Source organism: Corylus avellana, chromosome 1, assembly GCF_965113065.1.
Source record: "Corylus avellana chromosome 1, dhCorAvel1.hap1.2, whole genome shotgun sequence".
Classification (NCBI taxonomy): Eukaryota; Viridiplantae; Streptophyta; class Magnoliopsida; order Fagales; family Betulaceae; genus Corylus; species Corylus avellana.
The window spans coordinates 4,240,369-4,264,316 of NC_142490.1; the positions used below are offsets into that span (position 1 = coordinate 4,240,369).

Genomic DNA, 23,948 nt, shown 5'->3' on the forward strand with positions numbered 1-23,948 from the left:
AGCAGATTAGTGGCCCTTTCATTTCACTTGCTTGGCAATGGCCAAGACAATGCTGCAAAGCTGGCTAAATGTGGTGCCCTGACTGCCTATTGGAGACTTGCCGGGTGCCATTTCCTCAATGCTTTGGTCACATGTGTCAGCATCATCCATGGCAGCCGACACGTATGTACTAATGTCATAATTCTTGGTTATAAAGGCAGTGTTGGAGTCATCAAGTTGTTCAAGTGCATCTTGGTAAAGCTCATTGCAATCTGCCAGGGCAGCCTTAATCGGCTTGCTCGATGATTTGAGCAGTTTTTTCACTTGGTCATGTATTTGGGTTGCTGTGGATGTTGCATGCTTTAGTGCAACTTTGGCCAGGACTTCCAAACTAGTTGCAGCACGGCTTTCCGGGTCATTTTGAAGGGTTTTTCTGCACAGTTCCTTGTACAGTGTGCTATCACAAGCTTTGACGATCAAATTTTGAGCATGAATTTGGCTTGGCCAGAAAGTTACGAGCATCAAAATGAAGACCTTTGAAATGGTGTTCATCTTTGCTTTTAAGAAAAGTTAATGTTATGGGCTTCTAATTACATACACTAAAGTTTATATATATATATATATATATATATATATAGATTGGTGCACTAGAGAAGCGCGTGACCGCACACAATCACTTGTGTAACAAAGTTTCGTTCAAATTTTTATGGAGCTGGAGTTTGCACCATTCACTCCCTTGTTTCTAGCAAAACATTTTCAACTTCACTGTCTTAATTACTTTGTTTAGACCAAAATACTATTTTAATCTATTATTTTGTTTGATTTTAATTGTATCCATGAACTATTTATTTTTGTTAATCATTCTAAAAATAATATTGGAGCATTTTTAAAATACCAATTAAAATGATAGAATTGATAGTTTAATTAGAAATAAATTGGAATCTGATAAATAGTTAATGAACTATGATAATATTTTAAGTTTGAATTAATTAATTATTTTTCTTAATTTACTAATGTTACTTTAATGTCCAAAAATAAATAAGGAAACAAGTAAATACAGATCAAATTACCCTTCCACATTCTTTGTATTGCTCAGGGAAAAAAAAAAAACCAAATGAAATCATATGAGGAATTTAAAACAAATAACATATTAGTCTGTCTAAGATTCTTTTTTCTCAAGATGGAAGATTTTGCCCAATAAGGTCTCAGATTTCATAGCAAACATCTTTGGAAAGGATTGTTAAAAATATTATCATTCCACTTTGGGTTTGGATATTTATATATAAGAATGCTATACTTACTCTCATTTCTGAACACTTTTTTTTTTAACACCTATATGTGGCTTTTAAAATCACAATTGGATCAAAATCTAATAAATATCCATCTCATATACAATGCTAGTTTTAGAAGTCACCTATGGGTGTGAAAAAATCATGTAAAAAAGTGACAGTCTAAAATGCTAACAAGTGTCCCTTTAATATTCAAATCAAATAAGAAAACAAATAAATATAAGCTATTATTATTATTTTTTAATGGAATGGTTATTTTGCATACCAAAGGTAACATAAGGTTCTATTTATTTCGATGTAAAATGTTTTCCATTAAAAAATGTTTTAAGGAAATCATTTCACCTTAATACATTTTTCGGCGTGACCCAACATCAAGGGCAAGCGGTGGTGACCGCCGACAACACTTGGCAATCAGTGAACTCTGACAATGGCTTGCCGCGGTTGACAACCTTTGGCAACAACAGAGAATGAATTGCGAGAGAGAATGCATGTGAGAATAAGAAGTTCAAATTCAGAAAATTGTTTACAGTTTTAAAGAAGGTTATTCTCGTCAACCAAAAAATGTTTCGGGTTTGACCATGATTTCTGATCGTACCAAACATTGAAAAATACAAAAAATATTTTTCAAAAAACATATGAGAGATGATACTTGACACTTATTAGACTGGGTTGAAGAAAATTTTCTTCAAACCAAAGAAAACATCTGTCCGTGTGATAATGTTACGTGGTGATTGCATTAAGCGACACCATCATAAGGCCATGGGGTGGTTCGACCACACCGAACCCTTATACTCATGAAAGAAAAATGAAAAAAACAGAGTAATTTATTTCGAGGCCATGGATTGTGCTATGATAAACGGAAGCACATGAGAATCGGATCCTCTCCTTATGATTGAAATAAAGTAAACCATTTCTTGGCATCTAGACCATGACATGTTATTGATGCATGCTTTACAAATCCTTCAGCTGTACAATGAAAGGATTTTTTTTATTGCCGAGAGCTAAGCTTAATATGGTAAACTAAGTTGAGAAACAAAAATGAGTTTCCAAACAGTCTGATAGACGATGAGTTTCACTTGAGTAGTTGAGTTGATTGGTAATGGCCAAGGCAATGCTGCAGAGCTGGGTAAATGTGGTGTCCTGATCGCCTAATGGAGACTTGTCACCTCCCCCATCCTGGAAGCCTTGGTCACAAGAGTCATCGGCACTCATGGCATCCGACACCCATGTATTAACATCATTGTACCTCTTAGATGCCAGGGCTTTGTTCGATTTCGTAAGTCGTTCCATTGCATCTTGGTAGTTCTCATTGCAATCTTTAAGGGCACCCTTAACTTCTGTTAGTTCTTGTGTTGGCTTAATTCAGTTCCAAAATGCAGATGCTACTATTCACGGGCTCAAACACTGATATAGATTTCTCAGAATCCAATCTGCACCGTTCATAATGTAGATTCATATGTTATGAACGTCCCTGCAAAATTTCAGCTCAATCGGATCATAAACGCCCATCGATCGGTGCTGTTGATCAAGACTGGACAGGCCGGGTCCGGACCGCAATTCCCCGGGTCCGGACCTCATTTCCAGAAACTCAAATTTTGCTCCGCAAAGCCGTGTCCGGACAGCCCATTAACATGTCCGAACACCCTGTAATTTTTAGGCCCAAAAACGTGATTTTAAGTGGGTTAGGTCTAGGGTTTTGTCGGGGGTATATATACATTAATATAGAAGAGAGATGCACGAATTTTTACCCCCAAAGAGTTCGTCGGAGGCTGTGCTAAGAGAGATCATATGTGGTGAGCGTTAAATTAAATCTCTTAGAGTTTTAGTTATTCCTTTGATAAATCTACGGTTGAGAAGTCTATCGGAAGGGTCCGGTAAAAGGAATGACGTTGAAGAAGATTGTGAGCAAGGAGACGAGTTGTAGGCTTGTCGATCTTACAGTGCCAAGGTCTTGCAAAGGGTTGTAAGTGTTCCTAGTGTCTATAATCTCTGGATAATCTTTTAATAGTGATTTCCTGGGTTTGGCTGCCCCGGAGAGGTTTTACTTTTAGATCGGTTTCTAAAAGGTTTCTAAAAGGTTTCCTCTTCGTAACCAAAATATCTGTGTCTGCCTCTTTATTGCTTTATATATTTTGGGTGATTGAATTGTTTATTGCTTCATAATATTAATTCCGCATAAATTATGATAAACAAGTTTTTGGAGTCGGCATAGCGTTTTTCAATTGGTATCAAAGCGGGTTCACTCTGTTTGGATTAAATTCTTGAGTGAGATCTATTGACTCCTGTTTGCTATGAATACTTCTCAAGGGGAATATGATCTTATAAACTCCTTCAATAATTTGTTGGAAAAATTCACTCTTTTGAGACATCAATACACAAATTGTTTGGGGGAATTTCAAGATCTTAAACATGTGAATGAATCTATTGTTACTAAATTGTCTGAATCACATGCTTTAATTGATTCTTTAAAATCTGAAAATTCTGTTTTAGGTTCTAAAGTTGATTTGTTAGAGAATAAATTAAAAGAGTCAGAAACTCAATTGGAAAAATTCTCTAGCTATTCCCTTGAGAATATGTTACATACTCAGAATTCTGATTGTGATAAATCTGAGTTAAGTTTTGATTGTCATGTTGCTTTGTCTTCTAACAATGATTCTACTTCCGAGATAATACTTGTTAAATCAGAAAAAGTATAAGACTCTGTGGTTAAAAGAAAAACAGCAGCTGCCTCGACCTCACAAGGTAAGAAAGTTAAGAAAATTCACATTGAACCTTGTGTATCTTACCCCAAATATAGAGTCGTCCATCCTCCTAGGAATCTACCTCCTAAAAGGTTTATCCCTACTTGTCATCATTGTGGAAAAGTTGGTCACATTCGACCCAATTGTTTTAAATTGAAACCTCATGTGCATAAAAATAAAAATTCTCTTTCTAGGAAAGATTATGAGGGTTTGGTAATGATGATGGGAGGTGTGTCTAGAGTAGACAAGTTTGAAAATGTTCACGTCTCTACATCTTCATTCAAGAAGGTTTGGGTTAGGAAGAATTATACCATTCACCCATTGAGGGGGAGTGATGGTGATCTCACCTTAATTTAGGTGAGTTAATAACATGCCTAGGATTGGTTGGTTTGCTTATTTTTGAAAATCCTAGAGCATGTTATTTTTCTTTGCTTTGCTTTTTTTTCTGCTTTGTAGTTTATGCATTGCAATTTTTTTTGTTACACTTTTTGTGTGAAGAGTGTATATATGTTTGTTTTGAGATTCTTGTCATGAGGCATATTCATAAAGGACTTTTCAAGAAATTCATATATCATGATCTTTGAAAGGCTTATAGATGAGATGTTGTGTGTGGACCACCAAGATTTTTGTCTACTTGCTAATCAAATGTTCATGAATGTGTAATGCCTTGTGAAGACCTAAAAGTAGTTATTAAACCAAATCATTATTTTGTAGTGGGACCTATAAGATGTGATGAAAGTTTAATGCTAAAGGACATTCATGTATTGCCTGTTGTAATCTCTATTCAAGCATGTTGTTTTTCGTTTTTCAATGCATTTTTGTTTTATTTTGTTTTGAATTTGTTTTCTTTCATGTGCATTTCTTTTGTCTTATGCACCTAGATAGTCCATTAATTTCTCATGTTGCTTTTTATGGATTTAATTCCTTACATCTTAGAATGTTCTTAATATGCATGAGATGAAAATTTGTGTCAATGGACTTGTTTTTGTGGTTACCTAAAGCCTGAGCTTATGTGGTACATTTTGCCTATGCTTTATCTTTTGTGTACATTTAAGCTTAAATTGAGGTTTTGCTTCACTTTATTTGTGAGGTCTGTTAGGTAACCATATGAGGTTTTTGACTAGTCATATTTTTCAAATTGACCATATGCTAGTTGAACTTAGGGCTTAAAAATTCCTACTTTCTCTTTTGTGATAAGCACCAAAAGTTTAAGGACACTTTCTCAAAGAGAAAAATAAACAAAATAATGAAACAAATAAAATCAAAAGATCATATTCCAAAAGGAATTTATTTCACTGTGTCAAATTTGTGCAAAATATTTTACAAAGAGAAATGTATAGGATGAGAGTGGCTAGGCCATAGTATGATAAGGTTTGACTTTTGATTTGATATACTTGTCAAAACCTCATGGTGGTGAAACTTTCTCCTCATTTTGTAAGTTAAAATTTTTTCTTTTTGGATGGCTTACACACACACCACACAAGCATGGGATGAATGGAACATTTTTCTTTGCTTGGGTTAAGCAATATGAGTTTCTTGCCATTTTTAGTCTCATGTATATTTTGCATATTTGGAGCATGTTTGGATATTCATTGTGCAATAAATGAGTCATTGATGTGTTATCATGTGTGTTCATTTAACTTTTGAGGGGGAGAAACATGCTTTGCATTTCCAGTTTCTTGTTGTTAATTGAGTCATACATTGAGGGGGAGTTTTGCTAATGTTTCTTTATGATCACGCATTCTACGTCATTTTTTTATCATGAGTTTTATTAATGTCTTCTTATTCCACATATGCCTTGATGTATTTTGTGAAGTGTTTCAGGAAAAATGAAGACCTTTTGTCATTCTGTGACAAAAATGGGGAGTAAATATGGGGAGATGATGGGATTGGCTCGACATTTTGGTTTTGTCACTGAATTGCCAAAGGGGGAGTTTGTTAGTTCTTGAGTTGGCTTAATTCAGTTTCAAAATGCAGATGCTACTGTTTACGGGCTCAAACACTGATATAGAATGCTCAGAATCCAATCTCCACCGTTCATAATGTAGATTCATGTGTTGTGAACGTCCCTGCAAAATTTCAGCTCAATCGGACCACAAACGCCCATCGATCGGAGCTGTTGATCAAGACTGGACAGGTCGGGTCCGGACCGCAATTCCCCGGGTCCGGACCTCATTTCTAGAAACTCAAATTTTGCTCCGCAAAGCCGTGTCCGGACAGCCCATTAACATGTCCGGACACCCCGTAAGTTTTAGGCCCAAAAACGTGATTTTAAGTGGGTTAGGTCTAGGGTTTTGTCGGGGGTATATATACATCAATATAGAAGAGAGAGGCACGAATATTTACCCCCAGAGAGTTTGTCGGAGACTATGCTAAGAGAGATCATATGTGGTGAGCGTTAAATTAAATCTCTTAGAGTTTTAGTTATTCCTTCGATAAATCTACGGTTGAGAAGTCTATCGGAAGGGTCCGATAAAAGGAATCACATTGAAGAAGATTGGGAGCAAGGAGACAAGTTGTAGGCTTGTCGATCTTACAGAGCCAAGGTCTTGCAAAGGGTTGTAAGTGTTCCTAGTGTCTGTAATCTCTGGATAATCTTTTAATAGTGATTTCCTGGGTTTGGCTGCCCCGGAGAGGTTTTACTTTTAGATCGGTTTCTAAAAGGTTTCCTCTTCGTAATCAAAATATCTGTGTCTGCCTCTTTATTGCTTTGTATATTTTGGGTGATTGAATTGTTTATTGCTTCATAATATTAATTCCGCATAAATTGTGATAAACAAGTTATTGGAGTCGGCATAGCGTTTTTCAACTTCCTTGCTCGATGATCCTTTGAGCAGTTTTGTAACTTTGCTATTTATTTGGGTAGCTGTAGATGTTGCATGTTTTAGTGCAACTTTGGATAGGACTTCAAAACTAGTAGCCGAGCTGCTCTCGGAGTCTGATTCAAGAGTTTTCCTGCACAGTTGCTTGTACAGAGTGTGATCACAAGCTGAGGAGATCAAATTTTGATCAGCAAGAATTTGGTTTGGCAAGAGAGTTACAAGCAGCACAAGGAAGACCTTTGAGCAAGAAATGGTGTTCATCTTTGCTTTTTCAGAGAATTTTATCTTTGTCAAATAGGAGTAGTTATTGAATACATTCAAGCCTCAAGTATATATATAAAAAGTAGGGGGATTAGATTAGTGCTCGAGAGAGAGAAGAGAATGACCACACAATCACTCTGTTTAACAAAGTCTCTTTTGGATTCTTTTGGACAATATAAGCCTGCATGCATCATCCACTGACTCCCCATGTTTCTAGCAAAAACATTTTTGACTCCACTTATTTTAATTACTTTCTTTAGATTTTAATTGTATCCATGAACATTTTAATTTTGGTCAAACATGCTAAAAAAAACATAACTTTAAATGTTAGTTTTGATTGAACTTTAGAGCCTGAAGTCAAGTCAATGAAATCAAGATAGAAAGAAGAAATTGAGTTAGCAACTTCTCGCAAGCTTATTATCCAAGTTTCTTTGTCCAAGGCCAAGTTGCCTGAAACATTTTTTCCCATTGTTGTTTATGTTACCTGAAACATTGTTAAATTTCCCATTGTTGTTATAGTTAAGTGTTTTTTTGAAATATTTTTAGTCTGGTATTGTATCGTGTTGGTGCTTCCTTCATATCATTTGCTATATTTATCAAGGAATCGTTATCAGGCAGAAGCGTTTTGTGATACCCAATCCCTTCCCCCCTTTTCTCCCTTCTCTGTCTTTCTTTGGTTGGTTTGGTTGGCTCTGGTTCCGTTGGAAAAAATTTTCAGATGGTAATTTTTATTTTTTGGTTGTGATGATTAAAGTAGTTTTGAGTGTTTGAAAGATTAATTGTAAATTTCTTTTACCACATGGCTCTAAATTAGATAGAATGTTATTGGAACAAAATAGAATGGAAAAAATCCATTTCTTAGAGCACTTTTTTTTTTTTTTTTTTTTTTTTTTTTTTTTTTTTAACGCCGCTATCTCTTTGATTCATGTTCATTTGGTTATCCTTATTTTGTCTTTCTTTGTTTTTACATTTGCACATAGTTCTTCTTGGGATCGAACCTGTTTTCCGAGGAAATGGTTTCCGGGATTTTTTCTGTTCGTAAAAAATTGCTAATAATCCTTTATGCTTGAGCTTTCCCCTTTATCAGTCCATGGAGATCTGCTCCAATGTTATTGGATTACATTTCTCTTTCAAACCCATTATGGAATTGGTTTTCACCGATTTGTATGTGGGAATTCTTGGCGATGCGAATATCATCTAGGGGCTTTTGGTTTTTGAGGGTGTGCTTGTATTGCCTATTTTATTTTTCAGAAACCCATTAACCACATTAAATTTTATTACCAGCACATAGGGACATACTCTGTTACATAATCTAACTTTCAATTTGATATCTTTCTTTTTTCTTCTCCTAGGCCATGGATTGTGCTATAACAAACGGTAAAACATGAGAAAAAATATTAAAGATTGGCATTAGACATGTTTGAAATCAAGTAAGGTTGTATTATAAAAAGATTTTTTTTTTTTAATATGGTAAATTTAGTTTAGAGTATGAGAGCAGGCAGAGATTAGCGGCCCTTTGATTTCACTTGCTTGTTTGTGTTGGTTGTTTTATTTTTAAAAAACCCATTAACCACAGTGAATTTGATTTGCAGCACATTGGGATATACTCTGTTACATAATATAACTTTCAATCTGATCTCTTTCTTTTTTCTTCTCCTACGAATTTGTAGGCCATGGATTGTGCTATAACAAACGGTTAAACATGAGAAAATATTAAAGATTGGCATTAAACATGTTTGAAATCAAGTAAAACAAGTTGTATAATGGAGGGATTTTTTTTTTAATATGGTAAATTTAGTTTAGACTATGAGAGCAAACAGAGATTAGCAGATTAGTGGCCCTTTCATTTCACTTGCTTGGCAATGGCCAAGACAATGCTGCAAAGCTGGCTAAATGTGGTGCCTTGACTGCCTATTGGAGACTTGCCGGGTGCCATTTCCTCGATGCTTTGGTCACATGTGTCAGCATCATCCATGGCAGCCGACACATATGTACTAATGTCGTAATTCTTGGTTATAAAGGCAGTGTTGGAGTCATCAAGTTGTTCAAGTGCATCTTGGTAAAGCTCATTGCAATCTGCCAGGGCAGCCTTAATCGGCTTGCTCGATGATTTGAGCAGTTTTTTCACTTGGTCATGTATTTGGGTTGCTGTGGATGTTGCATGCTTTAGTGCAACTTTGGCCAGGACTTCCAAACTAGTTGCAGCACGGCTTTCCGGGTCATTTTGAAGGGTTTTTCTGCACAGTTCCTTGTACAGTGTGCTATCACAAGCTTTGATGATCAAATTTTGAGCATGAATTTGGCTTGGCCAAAAAGTTACGAGCATCAAAAGGAAGACCTTTGAAATGGTGTTCATCTTTGCTTTTCAGAAAAGTTGATGTTATGGGCTTCTAATTACATACACTCAAGTGTGTATATATATATATATATATATATATATATATATATATATATATATATATATATAGAGAGAGAGAGAGAGAGAGAGAGAGTGAAGGGGTTAGATTGGTGCACTAGAGAAGCGCGTGACCGCATACAATTACTTGTTTAACAAAGTTTCTTTCAGATTTTTATGGAGTTGGAGTTTGCACCATCCACTCCCTTGTTTCTAGCAAAACACTTTCAACTTCACTGTCTTCATTACTTTCTTTAGACCAAAATACTATTTTAATATATTATTTTGTTCGATTTTAATTGTATCCATGAACTATTTATTTTTGTTAATCATTCTAAAAATAATATTGGAGCATTTTTAAAATAGCAATTAAAATGACAGAATTGATAGTTTAATAAGAAAGAAATTGGAATCTGATAAATAGTTAATGAACTATGATAATATTTTAAGTTTGAATTAATTAATTATTTTTCTTAATTTATTAATATTACTTTAATGTCCAAAAATAAATAAGGAAACAAGTAAATACAGATCAAATTACCCTTCCACATTCTTTGTATTGCTCAGGAAAAAAAAACAAAAAAAACCCAAATGAAATCATGAGGAATTTAAAACAAATAACATATTAGTCTGGCTAAGATTTTTTTTTTTCTCAAGATGGAAGATTTTGCCCAATAAGGTCTCAGAGTTCATAGCAAACATCTTTGGAAAGAATTGTAAAAAATATTATCATTCCACTTTGGGTTTGGATATTTATATATAAGAATGCTATACCTACTCTCATTTCTATACACAATTTTTTTTACACCTATAGGTGGCTTTTAAAACCACAATTGGATCAAAATCTAATAAATATCCATCTCATATACAATGCTAGTTTCAAAAGTCACCTATGGGTGTGAAAAAATCATGTAAAAAAGTGACGGTCTAAAATGCTAACGAGTGTCCCTTTTATATCCAAATCAAATAAGAAAACAAATAAATATAAGCTATTATTATTATTTTTTAATGGAATGGTTATTTATCATACCAAAGGTAACATAAGGTTCTATTTATTTTGATGTAAAATGTTTTTCATTAAAAAATGTTTTAAGGAAATCATTTCACCTTAATACATTTTTCGACATGACCCAACATCAAGGGCAAGCGGTGGTGGCCGCCGACAACACTTGGCAACCAGTGAACTCCGACAATGGCTTGCAGCGGTCGACAACCTTTGGCAACAGCAGAGAATGAATTGCGAGAGAGAGAGTGCGTGTGAGAATAAGAAGTTCAAATTCAGAAAATTGTTTACAGTTTTAAAGAATGTTATCCTCGTCAACCAAACAATGTTTTGGGTTTGACCTTGATTTCTGATCGTACCAAACATTGATAAATACAAAAAATATTTTTCAAAAAACATATGAGAGATATACTTGACACTTATTAGACTAGGTTGAAGGAAATTTCCTCCAAACCAGTTTGGAGAAAACGTCTGTCGGTGTGATAATGTTAGGTGGTGAATGCATTAAGCGACACCATCATAAGGCCATGGGATGGTTCGGCCACACCAAACCCTTATACTCATGAAAGAAAAATGAAAAAAACGGAGTAATTTATTTCTAGGCCATGGACTGTGCTATGATAAATGGAAGCACATGAGAATCGGATCCTCTCCTTATGATTGAAATAAATTAAAACCATTTCTTGGCACCTAGACCATGACATGTTATTGATGCATGCTTTACAAATCCCTCAGCTGTACAATGAAAGGATTTTTTTTATTGCCGAGAGCTAAGCTTAATATGGTAAACTAAGTTGAGAAACAAAAATGAGTTTCCAAACAGTCTGATAGACGATGAGTTTCACTTGAGTTGATTGGTAATGGCCAAGACAATGCTGCAGAGCTGGGTAAATGTGGTGCCCTGATCGCCTAATGGAGACTTGTCACCTCCCCCATCCTGGAAGCCTTGGTCACAAGAGTCACCGGCACTCATGGCAGCCGACACCCATGTACTAACATCATTGTACCTCTTAGATGCCAGGGCTTTGTTCGATTTCGTAAGTCGTTCGATTGCATCTTGGTAGTTCTCATTGCAATCTTTCGGGGCACCCTTAACTTCCTTGCTCGATGATCCTTTAAGCAGTTTTGTAACTTTGCTATTTATTTGGGTAGCTGTAGATGTTGCATGTTTTAGTGCAACTTTGGATAGGACTTCAAAACTAGTAGCCGAACTGCTCTCGGAGTCTGATTCAAGAGTTTTCCTGCACAGTTGCTTGTACAGAGTGAGATCACAAGCTGAGGAGATCAAATTTTGATCAGCAAGAATTTGGTTTGGCAAGAGAGTTACAAGCAGCACAAGGAAGACGTTTGAGCAAGAAATGGTGTTCATCTTTGCTTTTTCAGAGAACTTTAAATGTTAGTTTTGATTGAACTTTAGTGCCTGGAGTCAAGTCAATGAAATCAAGATAGAAAGAATAAATTGTGTTAGCAACTTCTCGCAAGCTTATTATCCAAGTTTCTTTTTCCAAGGCCAAGTTGCCTTGCATGGGCACATTTTTTCCCTTTGTTGTTTATGCTACCTGGAACATTGTTAAATTTCCCATTGTTGTTAAAGGTAAAGTTTTTTTTTTTTTTTTTGAAATATTTTTAGTTTGGTATTGTATCGAGTTGGTGCTTCCTTCATATCATTTGCTATATTTATCAAGGAATCGTTATCTGGGTAGAATCGTTTTGTGATACCCAATCCCTTCCCTCCTTTCTCCCTTCTCTGTCTTTCTTTGGTTTGTTTCGTTGACTCTGCTTCCATTGGAAAAACTTTTCAGATGGTAATTTCTATTTTTTGGTTGTGATTATAAAACTAGTTTTGAGTGTTTGAAAGATTAATTGTAAATTTCTTTTACCACATGGCTCTAATGATAGGATGTTATGGGAACAAAATAGACTGGAAAAAATCCATTTCTTAGAGAACTTTGTTGTTTTTTTTTTTAACTGCTATCCCTTTGATTCTTTGATTCCTGTTCATTTGGTTATCCTTATTTTTTCTTTCTTTGTTTTAACATTCGCACATAGTTCTTCTTGGGAACCTGTTTTCCGAGGAAATGGTTTCCAGGATTTTATGTGTGCGTAAAACAAGCTAATAATCCTTTCTGCTTGAGCTTTCTCCTTTATCAGTCCATGTAGATCTGCTCCAATGTAATTGGATTACATTATTCTTTCAAACCCATTAGGGAATTGGTTTTTACCATTTTGTGGGAATTCTTGGCGATGCGAATTTTATCTAGTGGCTGCTGTTTTTCTGGTTTTTAAGGGTGTGTTTGTATTGGTTGTTTTATTTTTCAGAAACCCATTAACCACAGTGAATTTGATTTGCAGCACATTGGGGCATAGTCTGTTACATAATATTACTTTCAATCTGATCTCTTTCTTTGCAGCACATTGGGACATACTCCTACGAATTTGTAGGCCATGGATTGTGCTATAACAAACGGTTAAACATGAGAAAATATTAAAGATTGGCATTAAACATGTTTGAAATCAAGTAAAACAAGTTGTATAGTGGAGGGATTTTATTTAATATGGTAAATTTAGTTTAAAGTATGAGAGCAGACAGAGATTAGCACATTAGTGGCCCTTTCATTTCACTTGCTTGGCAATGGCCAAGACAATGCTGCAAAGCTGGCTAAATGTGGTGCCCTGACTGCCTATTGGAGACTTGCCGGGTGCCATTTCCTCGATGCTTTGGTCACATGTGTCAGCATCATCCATGGCAGCCGACACATATGTACTAATGTCGTAATTCTTGGTTATAAAGGCAATGTTGGAGTCATCAAGTTGTTCAAGTGCATCTTGGTAAAGCTCATTGCAATCTGTCAGGGCAGCCTTAATCGGCTTGCTCGATGATTTGAGCAGTTTTTTCACTTGGTCATGTATTTGGGTTGCTGTGGATGTTGCATGCTTTAGTGCAACTTTGGCCAGGACTTCCAAACTAGTTGCAGCACGGCTTTCCGGGTCATTTTGAAGAGTTTTTCTGCACAGTTCCTTGTACAGTGTGCTATCACAAGCTTTGATGATCAAATTTTGGGCATGAATTTGGATTGGCCAGAAAGTTACGAGCATCAAAAGGAAGACCTTTGAAATGGTGTTCATCTTTGCTTTTCAGAAAAGTTAATGTTATGGGCTTCTAATTACATACACTGAAGTGCATATATGTATATATATATATATATATATATATATATAGAGAGAGAGAGAGAGAGAGAGAGAGAGTGAAGGGGTTAGATTGGTGCACTAGAAAAGCGCGTGACCGCACACAATCACTTGTTTAACAAAGTTTCTCTCAGATTTTTATGGAGCTGGAGTTTGCACCATCCACTCCCCTGTTTCTAGCAAAACACTTTTAACTTCACTGTCTTAATTACTTTCTTTAGACCAAAAGACTATTTTAATATGTTATTTTGTTCGATTTTAATTGTATCCATGAACTATTTATATTTGTTAAGCATTCTAAAAATAATATTGGAGCATTTTTAAAATACCAATTAAAATGATAGAATTCATAGTTTAATCAGAAATAAATTGGAATCTGATAAATAGTTAATGAACTATGATAATATTTTAAGTTTGAATTAATTAATTATTTTTCTTAATTTATTTATGTTACTTTAATGTCCAAAAATAAATAAGGAAACAAGTAAATACAGATCAAATTACCCTTCCACATTCTTTGTATTGCTCAGGGAAAAAAAAAAGAAAAAAAAAAAGAAAAAAACCAAATGAAATCATATGAGGAATTTAAAACAAATAACATATTAGTCTGTCTAAGATTCTTTTTTCTCAAGATGGAAGATTTTGCCCAATAAGGTCTCAGATTTCATAGCAAACATCTTTGGAAAGAATTGTAAAAAATATTATCATTCCACTTTGGGTTTGGATATTTATATATAAGAATGCTATACCTACTCTCATTTCTATACACAATTTTTTTTACACCAATAGGTGGCTTTTAAAACCACAATTGGATCAAAATCTAATAAATATTCATCTCATATACAATGCTAGTTTTGAAAGCCACCTATGGATGTGAAAAAATCATGTAAAAAAATGACAATCTAAAATGCTAACAAGTGTCCCTTTAATATCCAAATCAAATAAGAAAACAAATAAATATAAGCTATTATTATTATTTTTTAATGGAATGGTTATTTTGCATACCAAAAGGTAACATAAGGTTCTATTTATTTCAATGTTAAATGTTTTCCATTAAAAAATGTTTTAAGGAAATCATTTCACCTTAATACATTTTTCGGATTGACTCAACATCAAGGGCAAGCGGTGGTGGCCGCCGACAACACTTGGCAACCAGTGAACTCCGACAATGGCTTGCAGCGGTTGACAACCTTTGGCAACAACAGAGAATGAATTGCAAGAGAGAGTGCATGTGAGAATAAGATGTTCAAATTCAGAAAATTTTTTACAGTTTTAAAGAAGGTTATCCTCTTGAACCAAAAAATGTTTCAGGTTTGACCATGATTTCTGATCGTACCAAACATTGAAAAATACAAAAAATATTTTTTAAAAAACATATGAGAAATGATACTTGGCACTTATTAGACTAGGTTGAAGGAAATTTTCTCCAAACTAGTTTGGAGAAAACGTCTATCCGTGTGCTAATGTTAGGTGGTGAATGCATTAAGCGACACCATTATAAGGCCATGGGGTGGTTCGGCCACACCAAACCCTTATACTCATCAATGAAAAATGAAAAAAACAGAGTAATTTATTTCTAGGCCATGGATTGTGCTATGATAAACGGAAGCACATGAGAATCGGATCCTCTCCTTATGAATGAAATAAAGTAAATCAATTTCTTGGCACCTAGACCATGACATGTTATTGATGCATGCTTTACAAATCCTTCAGCTGTACAATTAAAGGATTTTTTTATTGCCGAGAGCTAAGCTTAATATGGTAAACTAAGTTGAGAAACAAAAATGAGTTTCCAAACAGTCTGATAGACGATGAGTTTCACTTGAGTTGATTGGTAATGGCCAAGAAAATGCTGCAGAGCTGGGTAAATGTGGTGCCCTGATCGCCTAATGGAGACTTGTCACCTCCCCCATCCTGGAAGCCTTGGTCACAAGAGTCACCGGCACTCATGGCAGCCGACACCCATGTATTAACATCATTGTACCTCTTAGATGCCAGGGCTTTGTTCGATTTCGTAAGTCGTTCGATTGCTTCTTGGTAGTTCTCATTGCAATCTTTCAGGGCAACCTTAACTTCCTTGCCCGATGATCCTTTGAGCAGTTTTGTAACTTTGCTATTTATTTGGGTAGCTGTAGATGTTGCATGTTTTAGTGCAACTTTGGATAGGACTTCAAAACTAGTAGTCGAGCTGCTCTCGGAGTCTAATTCAAGAGTTTTCCTGCATAGTTGCTTGTACAGAGTGTGATCACAAGCTGAGGAGATCAAATTTTGATCAGCAAGAATTTGGTTTGGCAAGAGAGTTACAAGCAGCACAAGGAAGACCTTTGAGCAAGAAATGGTGTTCATCTTTGCTTTTTCAGAGAATTTTATCTTGTCAAATAGGAGTAGTTATTGAATACATTCAAGCCTCAAGTATATATATAAAAAGTAGGGGATTAGATTAGTGCACGAGAAAGAGAAGAGAATGACCACACAATCACTCTGTTTAAAAAAGTCTATGGGATTCTTTTGGACAATATGTGCTTACATGCACCATCCACTCACTCCCCATGTTTCTAGCAAAAACATTTTCGACTCCACTTATTTTAATTACTTTCTTTAGATTTTAATCGTATCCATGAACTTTTTAATTTTGGTCAAACATGCTAAAAAAAACATAACTTTAAATGTTAGTTTTGATTGAACTTTAGAGCCTGGAGTCAAGTCAGTGAAATCAAGATAGAAAGAAGAAATTGAGTTAGCAACTTCTCGCAAGCTTATTATCCAAGTTTCTTTGTCCAAGGCCAAGTTGCCTTGCATGGGCACATTTTTTCCCTTTGTTGTTTATGCTACCTGAAACATTGTTAAATTTCCCATTGTTGTTAAAGTTAAGTGTGTTTTTGAAATATTTTTAGTTTGGTATTGTATCGAGTTGGTGCTTCCTTCATATCATTTGCTATATTTATCAAGGAATCGTTATCGGGCAGAAGCGTTTTGTGATACCCAATCCCTTCCCCCCTTTTCACCCTTCTCTGTCTTTCTTTGGTTGGTTTGGTTGACTTTGGTTCCATTGGAAAAACTTTTCAGATGGTAATTTTTATTTTTTGGTTGTGATGATTAAAGTAGTTTTGAGTGTTTGAAAGATTAATTGTAAATTTCTTTTACCACATGGCTCTAAATTAGATAGAATGTTATTGGAACAAAATAGAATGGAAAAAATCCATTTCTTAGAGCACCTTTTTTTTTTTTTTTTTTTTAACACCGCTATCTCTTTGATTCATGTTCATTTGGTTATCCTTATTTGTCTTTCTTTGTTTTTACATTTGCACATAGTTCTTCTTGGGAATCTGTTTTCCGAGGAAATGGTTTCCGGGATTTTTTCTGTTCGTAAAACATGCTAATAATCCTTTATGCTTGAGCTTTGCCCTTTATCAGTCCATGGAGATCTGCTCCAATGTTATTGGATTAGATTTCTCTTTCAAACCCATTAAGGAATTGGTTTTCACCCATTTGTATGTGGGAATTCTTGGCGATGCGAATATCATCTAGGGGCTTTTGGTTTTTAAGGGTGTGTTTGTATTGCCTATTTTATTTTTCAGAAACCCATTAGCCACATTAAATTTGATTAGCAGCACATTGGGACATACTCTGTTACATAATCTAACTTTCAATTTGATCTCTTTCTTTTTTCTTCTCCTAGGCCATGGATTGTGCTATAACAAACGGTAAAACTAGAGAAAAAATATTAAAGATTGGCATTAGACATGTTTGAAATCAAGTAAGGTTGTATTATGAAGGGATTTTTTATTTTTTTTTAATATGGTAAATTTAGTTTAGAGTATGAGAGCAGGCAGAGATTAGCGGCCCTTTGATTTCACTTGCTTGGCAATGGCCAAGACAATGCTGCAAAGCTGGCTAAATGTAGTGCCCTGACTGTCTATTGGAGACTGGCTGGGTGCCATTTCCTTGAAGCTTTGGTCACATGTGTCAGCATCAACCATGACAGCCGACGCATATGTGCTAATGTCGTAATTCTTGGTTATAAAGGCAGTGTTGGAGTCATCAAGTTGTTCAAGTGCATCTTGGTAGAGCTCATTGCAATCTGTCAGGGCAGCCTTAATCGGCTTGCTTGATGATTTGAGCAGTTTTTTTCACTTGGTCATGTATTTGGGTTCCTGTAGATGTTGCATGCTTTAGTGCAACTTTGGCTAGGACTTCCAAGCTAGTTGCAGCACGGCTTTCTAGGTCATTTTGAAGAGTTTTTCTACATAGTTCCTTGTACAGAGTGCTATTACAAGTTGTGGTGATCAAATTTTGCGCAAGAATTTGGCTTAGCAAGAGAGTTTCAAGCATCAAAAGGAAGACCTTTGAAATGGTGTATATATATATATATATATATATATATATATATATATATATATATATATATATATATATATAGAGTGAGAGAGAGAGAAGGGGTTAGATTGGTGTACTAAAGAAGCGCATGACCACATACTATTCACTTGTTTAACAAAGTTTCTCTCGAATTCTTATGGAGTTAGAGTATGCATCATCCACTCTCTTGTTTTTAGCAAAACACTTTCAATTCCACTGTCTTAATTACTTTCTTTAAACCAAAATGCTATTTTAATAAGTTATTTTGTTTGATTTTAATTGTATGCATGAGCTATTTATTTTGGTTAATCATGCTAAAAATAATAGGATAAAATTTTTCTTCAAACTAGTTTGGAGGAAATATCCTCCAATTCATTTAAAATAGTGTCAAGTGTCTATAAACATTTAAAAGCCACATTAAATTTAGTCTAAGTTAGTAAACTACTAGTAATGACGTTAAGAATTTAATGTGCATTTTAAATGTTTATAGACATTCGGCGCTATTTTAAATGGGTTGGAGGATATTTCCTACAGACTAGTTTGGAGGAAATTTCTATCCAAAATAATACTGAAGCATTTTTCAAATACCAATTAAAATGACAGAATTGATAGTTTAATAAGAAAGAAAAATTGAAATCTTACAAATAGTTAATGAACTACGATAATATTTTAAGTTTGAATTAATTATATATGTTTCTTAATTAATAAGCTATTTCGACATGTTCATACAAAGAGAGGGAAAAAGAGAGAGAGATTCGATCTAGTAACTTGTGCTTCATAATGTATGACTTCTAGCTGAGTGAGCTATTCCTTGAAAACAAGCCATTTAGCCTTTGGGTACCTGTTTGGATCCAACAACGCAAAGCAAATTTTTTGTCGTCAAGCATGAAGGGGCAAGTTGTTCCTCACACTATATATGTTGTTATACATATAATTGTCGGTCCAAGCCCATGGCTTGGTCCAAGCCATCCTAGAAGTTCAGGCATCATCGAAGCCCAAGACCTAAGGGGGGTAGCATAGTCAAGGATCAACACGGTATCGGGAGAACCTAGCCGGGAGCACATGTCTCTCGGGTATAGGATTCTGACTATAAGGAAAGAGTGCTTGGGATAATCAACAGCCGAGCATATCAAGATGTTCAGGTAAAGACGTTCGGGAACAAATATGGAAAGATATTGTCTGTGCCATTCACAGGATATGCAATAACTGCCGATGCGGATACGACTTTTCTATAATGGTCACAGGATCGGATCAAAGATTTGATTACGATCGAATCACTCCCAAATCCCAGATCTCTAGCCGAGTTACCATTTTAGCTCCAATGACCGGGGCTATCAATAGGCACATCCAAGAAGTATGAAGGTGTGCAATAGTTTCTTCTTAGAATTTCAATGAAGGATCAGAGGAGGATCTGCCGAAACATCCCCGACGAGTTCTCTTAACCTTTGAGTGTCCTTCAGATACATGGAGGAGCGCGAAGGAAGGTCGTGAAGTTGTCCTTGTATTCACCAAACCGGAAACTGTTTCAAAACACACACACGCACATATATATATATAGACTAAACATATTGAGAACAAATTGTAGAAATTATTTTCTTTCAAGTTTGGTTTGGATATTATGTGAAGTGCGACAAGTGCTTGTATAAAATGCTTGTACAAAATGCTAACAAATGTTACTTTAATGTCCAAAAATAAATAAGAAAACAAGTAAATACAAATCAAATTACCTTTCCACTTTCTTTGTGTAAAAAAAAATTAAACCAAATGAAATCATATTGAGGAATTTAAAACAAATAACAAATTAGTCCATCTACGATTTTTTTTCTAAAGATGGAAGATTTTGCCCAATAAGGTCTCAGATTTGCAGTCCACGTTGGGTTTGGATATTTATATATAGAGGAATGCTATAGTTAGTGTGCTTTTGGGATTGCAATTTCATAAGAATAATCTACGTTTAGCATTGCAATTTAAAAAGAACTTAATCTAAAATAGGAAAAGAAACCTGTGATTTCTATAAGCAGGTTAGATGGTGTTTATTTGAAAAAGCACGAATTTTATAATTTAAACAAAAATTAAGATTTCGCATAACAAATATTTGATAAAAAAAATATTTTTTAACATGTTTTACCAAACGCCTTTGCAATTTTAAAAAGCAGTGATTTCAAAAACACAAATTTTAAGATCGCACTTATTGAAACCGCAGTCCCAAACAGACCCTTACTCTCATTTCTTTACACAAATTTTTTTACACCTATATGTGACTTTTAAAACCATAATTTGATCAAAATCCAATAAGTATCTATCTCATATACCTATAGGTAGTTTTAACCCCACCTATGGGTGTGAAAAAATTATGTAAAGAAGTGGCAGTCTAAAATGCTAACAAATGTCCCTTTAATATCCAAATCAAATAAGAAAACAAATAATTATAAGCTATTATTATTATTATTATTATTATTATTATTTTAATGGAATGGTTATTTTGTGTACCAAAGGTAACATAAGGTTCAATTTTTTTTGACGTAAAATGTTTTCCATTAAATTAAAAAATGTTTTAAGGGAAATCATTTCACCTTAATACATTTTTCGGCGTGACTTGTATGGAAAACCATCAACAGCAAGGGCAAGCGGTGGTGGCCGCTGGCAACACTTGTCAACCAGTGAACTCTGATGACATCTGACTGTGGATTCCGGCGAATTCCAACAATAGCTTGCAGCGGTCAACAACCTCTGGCGGCAACATAGAATGAATTGCGAGAGAGAGTGCATGCGAAAATGAGAAATTCAAACTTAGAAAATGGTTTACGGTTTTAGAGAAGGTCATCCTGGTCAACAGAAAAATGTTTAGGGTTTGACCATGATTTTCAATCATACCAAACATAGAATAATACAAAAAATATTTTTCAGAAAACATTTTACGTACGTCGAAACAAACAGAGGCTGAGATGAAACTGCACTAAGAAATTTATTAATTCATATTCTTTTATGCAATGACTATTCGTTCAAGCTTTTAATTGCTAATTGAAAATTTTAGAGTTGAAAAATCATGTCTTCTTTTGACATTTGCTGTAAACCCTTTATCAACTGATACATTAGAGGTTGAAGAATGAAACTTTATGAATGATGTTTCTAGTGTTAGTGGCTTCGATCATGAGATTGATTTGGAGGAAAACTTTGTCGGGTGGGGTGGGGGGGTTCTATATCTTCATGAGCTTGCTTATTTGATGGCATGTCTCACCCTTGATTTCGCTCCTTTTTTGGTAAGCTGATGTGCTCACGCGAGGTTCTACCTTTGGTTTATGTTATCATTGATTTCAAATTCTATGATTAGTAATTAGTGGCTTGTTTTCTCCTTGTTTATGCATGTCATTCTTTTATGGCCAAGTATCTTAGTAGAGGTCGTGTGATGTGTGTGATAATGTTAGGTGGTGAATGCATTAAGCGACACCATCATAAAGCCATGGGGTGATTCGGCCACATCGAACCCTCGTACTCATGAAAGAAAAATAAAAAAAGTAGAGTAATTTATTTTTAGGCCATCGATTGTGCTATGATAAACAGATCCTCTTCATTTCATGTATTTCAAGTTTAAAATAAAGTAAAACCATTTCTTGGCACCTAGACAATGACATGTTATTGATGCTTTACAAATCCCTCATCTGTACAATGAAAGGATTTTTTTACTGCCGAGAGCTAAGCTTAATATGGTAAACTAAGTTGAGAAAGAAAAATGAGTTTCCAAACAGTCTGATTGACAATGAGTTTCACTTGAGTTGATTGATTCATGCTCATTTGGTTATCCTTATTTTGTGTTCCTTTGTTTTTACATTCGCACATAGTTCTTCCTGGGAAGCTGTTTTCCGAGGAAATGGTTTCCATGATTTTATCTGTGTGTAAAACATGCTAATAATCCTTTTAGCTTGAGCTTTCTCCTTTATCAGTCCATGGAGATCTGCTCCAATGTTATTTTGGATTACATTTTTCTTTCAAACCTATTAAGGAATTGTTTTTTTACCATTTTGTGTGAATTCTTGGCGATGCGAATATCATCTAGTGGCTTCTGGTTTTTAAGGGTGTGTTTGTATTGGCTATTTTATTTTTCAGAAATCCATTAATCACAATAAATTTGATTTGCAGCACATGGGAACATACTCTGTTACATAATATAACTTTCAGTTTGATCTCTGTCTTTTTTCTTCTTCTACGAATTTGTAGGCCATGGATTATTCTATAACAAACGGTACAACATGAGAAAAAAATATTAAAGATTGGCACTAAACATGTTTGAAATCAAGTAAAACCAGTAGTATAATGGAGGGATTTTTTTTTTTTTTTTAATCTGGAAAATTTAGTTTAGAGTGTGAGAGCAGGCAGAGATTAGCGGCCCTTTCATTTCACTTGCTTGGCAATGGCCAAGACAATGCTGCAAAGCTGGCTAAATGTAGTGCCCTGACTGCCTATTGGAGACTTGCCGGGTGCCATTTCCTCTAAGCTTTGGTCACATGTGTCAGCATCATCCATGGCAGCTGACACATATGTGCTAATGTCGTAATTCTTGGTTATAAAGGCAGTGCTGGAGTCATCAAGTTGTTCAAGTGCATCTTGGTAGAGCTCATTGCAATCTGTCAGGGCAGCCTTAATCGGCTTGCTCGATGATTTGAGCAGTTTTTTCACTTGGTCATGTATTTGGGTTGCTGTGGATGTTGCATGCTTTAGTGCAACTTTGGCTAGTACTTCCAAACTAGTTGCCGCACGGCTTTCTGGGTCATTTTGAAGAGTTTTTCTGCACAATTCTTTGTACAGAGTGCTATTACAAGCTGTGATGATCAAATTTTGAGCAAGAATTTGGTTTGGCCAGAGAGTTACAAGCATCAAAAGGAAGACCTTTGAAATGGTGTTCATCTTTGCTTTCTAGAAAAGTTTTATGTTATGGGCTTCTGATTACATACACCGAAATGTCTGTATATATATATATATATATATATATATATATATATATATATATATATATAGAGAGAGAGAGAGAGAGAGAGAGTGTGTGTGTCTGTGTGAACGGGTTAGATTGGTGCACTAGAGAAGCGCATGACCACATACAATCACTTGTTTAACAGAGTTTCTCTCGGATTCTTATGGAGCTGGAGTCTGCACCATCCACTCCCTTATTTCTAGCAAAACACTTTCAACTCCACTGTCTTAATTACTTTCTTTAGACCAAAATGCTATTTTAATCAGTTCTTTTGTTCGATTTTAATTGTATCCATGAACATTTTATTTTGGTTAATCATGATAAAAATAATATTAGAGCATTTTTAAAATTCCATCTAAAATGACAGAATTGATAGTTTAATGTTACGTGCCCTTCCATATTAGGCTAGCCGTATTAGTTTTATGTATTAGATTTATATTATGTTAGTATAAGTCGGCTAACCCTAGCCGTATTAGCAGAGACGGAGGGAAGGGGGGACCAGGGTGGGCCAATGTCCCCCCCAAAATAAGGAAAAAAAAATTATAAGTAAAAAAAATAATAAAAAAAATTAAAAAATTAAAAAAGTAAAATTAAAGTTTTAATTTTAGTTATTTAGCTCCCTCCAAAAAAAAAAAAAATTGGCCCTATTTTTAATTTTGTTGGCCCATACCCACTAATTTTTTTTTTTTTTTTTTGGCCCTTACTTTTAAATGTTCACTTTTTTTGGCCCTTACAGTAGTCTTTACTTCATAAAAAACAACCAAAATAATTTTTTTTCATAAAAAAATTTTAAAGAACCGAAAAAAAAATTTGGCTGGCCTCCTTCCATAAAATTTCTTGGCTCCGTCCCTGCGTATTAGGGTTATGATATTATTTTAATAAGAGTTTTTGTTGACTCATCCCTATCTCTCTTATGTAATGTAATGAATCCTCTATTTAAGGGGGGGTAT

At 34.9% G+C, this 23,948-nt stretch overlaps 7 protein-coding genes and 1 pseudogene across 7 annotated transcripts; all 8 read right to left on the reverse strand.

Moving 5' to 3' along the window:
- On the reverse strand, positions 1–531 carry LOC132181773 (putative invertase inhibitor). Its single transcript, XM_059595009.2, has one exon. The coding sequence runs from the start codon at positions 529–531 to the stop codon at positions 19–21; it is 513 nt and encodes a 170-aa protein (XP_059450992.2). The 3' UTR covers positions 1–18.
- Positions 532–2,288: 1,757 nt separating this feature from the next.
- On the reverse strand, positions 2,289–7,100 carry LOC148587872 (pectinesterase inhibitor-like). The gene is made up of 2 exons (XM_088515289.1): positions 6,820–7,100; positions 2,289–2,624 (listed from the first exon to the last, which is right to left on the reverse strand). The coding sequence occupies exons 1-2, from the start codon at positions 7,090–7,092 to the stop codon at positions 2,289–2,291; spliced, it is 609 nt and encodes a 202-aa protein (XP_088371415.1). The 5' UTR covers positions 7,093–7,100.
- A 1,835-nt stretch (positions 7,101–8,935) lies between these two features.
- Positions 8,936–9,448, reverse strand: LOC148587873 (putative invertase inhibitor). The gene has a single exon (XM_088512421.1). It carries the CDS (start codon positions 9,446–9,448, stop codon positions 8,936–8,938), a length of 513 nt encoding a protein of 170 aa, XP_088368547.1.
- Positions 9,449–11,223: 1,775 nt separating this feature from the next.
- Positions 11,224–11,859, reverse strand: LOC148587874 (pectinesterase inhibitor-like). Its single transcript, XM_088518277.1, has one exon. The coding sequence runs from the start codon at positions 11,857–11,859 to the stop codon at positions 11,332–11,334; it is 528 nt and encodes a 175-aa protein (XP_088374403.1). The 3' UTR covers positions 11,224–11,331.
- A 1,244-nt stretch (positions 11,860–13,103) lies between these two features.
- On the reverse strand, positions 13,104–13,616 carry LOC148587875 (putative invertase inhibitor). Its single transcript, XM_088512520.1, has one exon. It carries the CDS (start codon positions 13,614–13,616, stop codon positions 13,104–13,106), a length of 513 nt encoding a protein of 170 aa, XP_088368646.1.
- A 1,607-nt stretch (positions 13,617–15,223) lies between these two features.
- LOC148587876 (pectinesterase inhibitor-like) lies at positions 15,224–16,030 on the reverse strand. The gene has a single exon (XM_088513158.1). The coding sequence runs from the start codon at positions 16,020–16,022 to the stop codon at positions 15,495–15,497; it is 528 nt and encodes a 175-aa protein (XP_088369284.1). The 5' UTR covers positions 16,023–16,030; the 3' UTR covers positions 15,224–15,494.
- Positions 16,031–17,512: 1,482 nt separating this feature from the next.
- Positions 17,513–18,032, reverse strand: LOC148587877 (pectinesterase inhibitor 6-like; annotated as a pseudogene).
- A 4,345-nt stretch (positions 18,033–22,377) lies between these two features.
- LOC132173031 (putative invertase inhibitor) lies at positions 22,378–22,941 on the reverse strand. The gene has a single exon (XM_059584593.2). The coding sequence runs from the start codon at positions 22,932–22,934 to the stop codon at positions 22,422–22,424; it is 513 nt and encodes a 170-aa protein (XP_059440576.2). The 5' UTR covers positions 22,935–22,941; the 3' UTR covers positions 22,378–22,421.
- Positions 22,942–23,948: the final 1,007 nt, after the last annotated feature.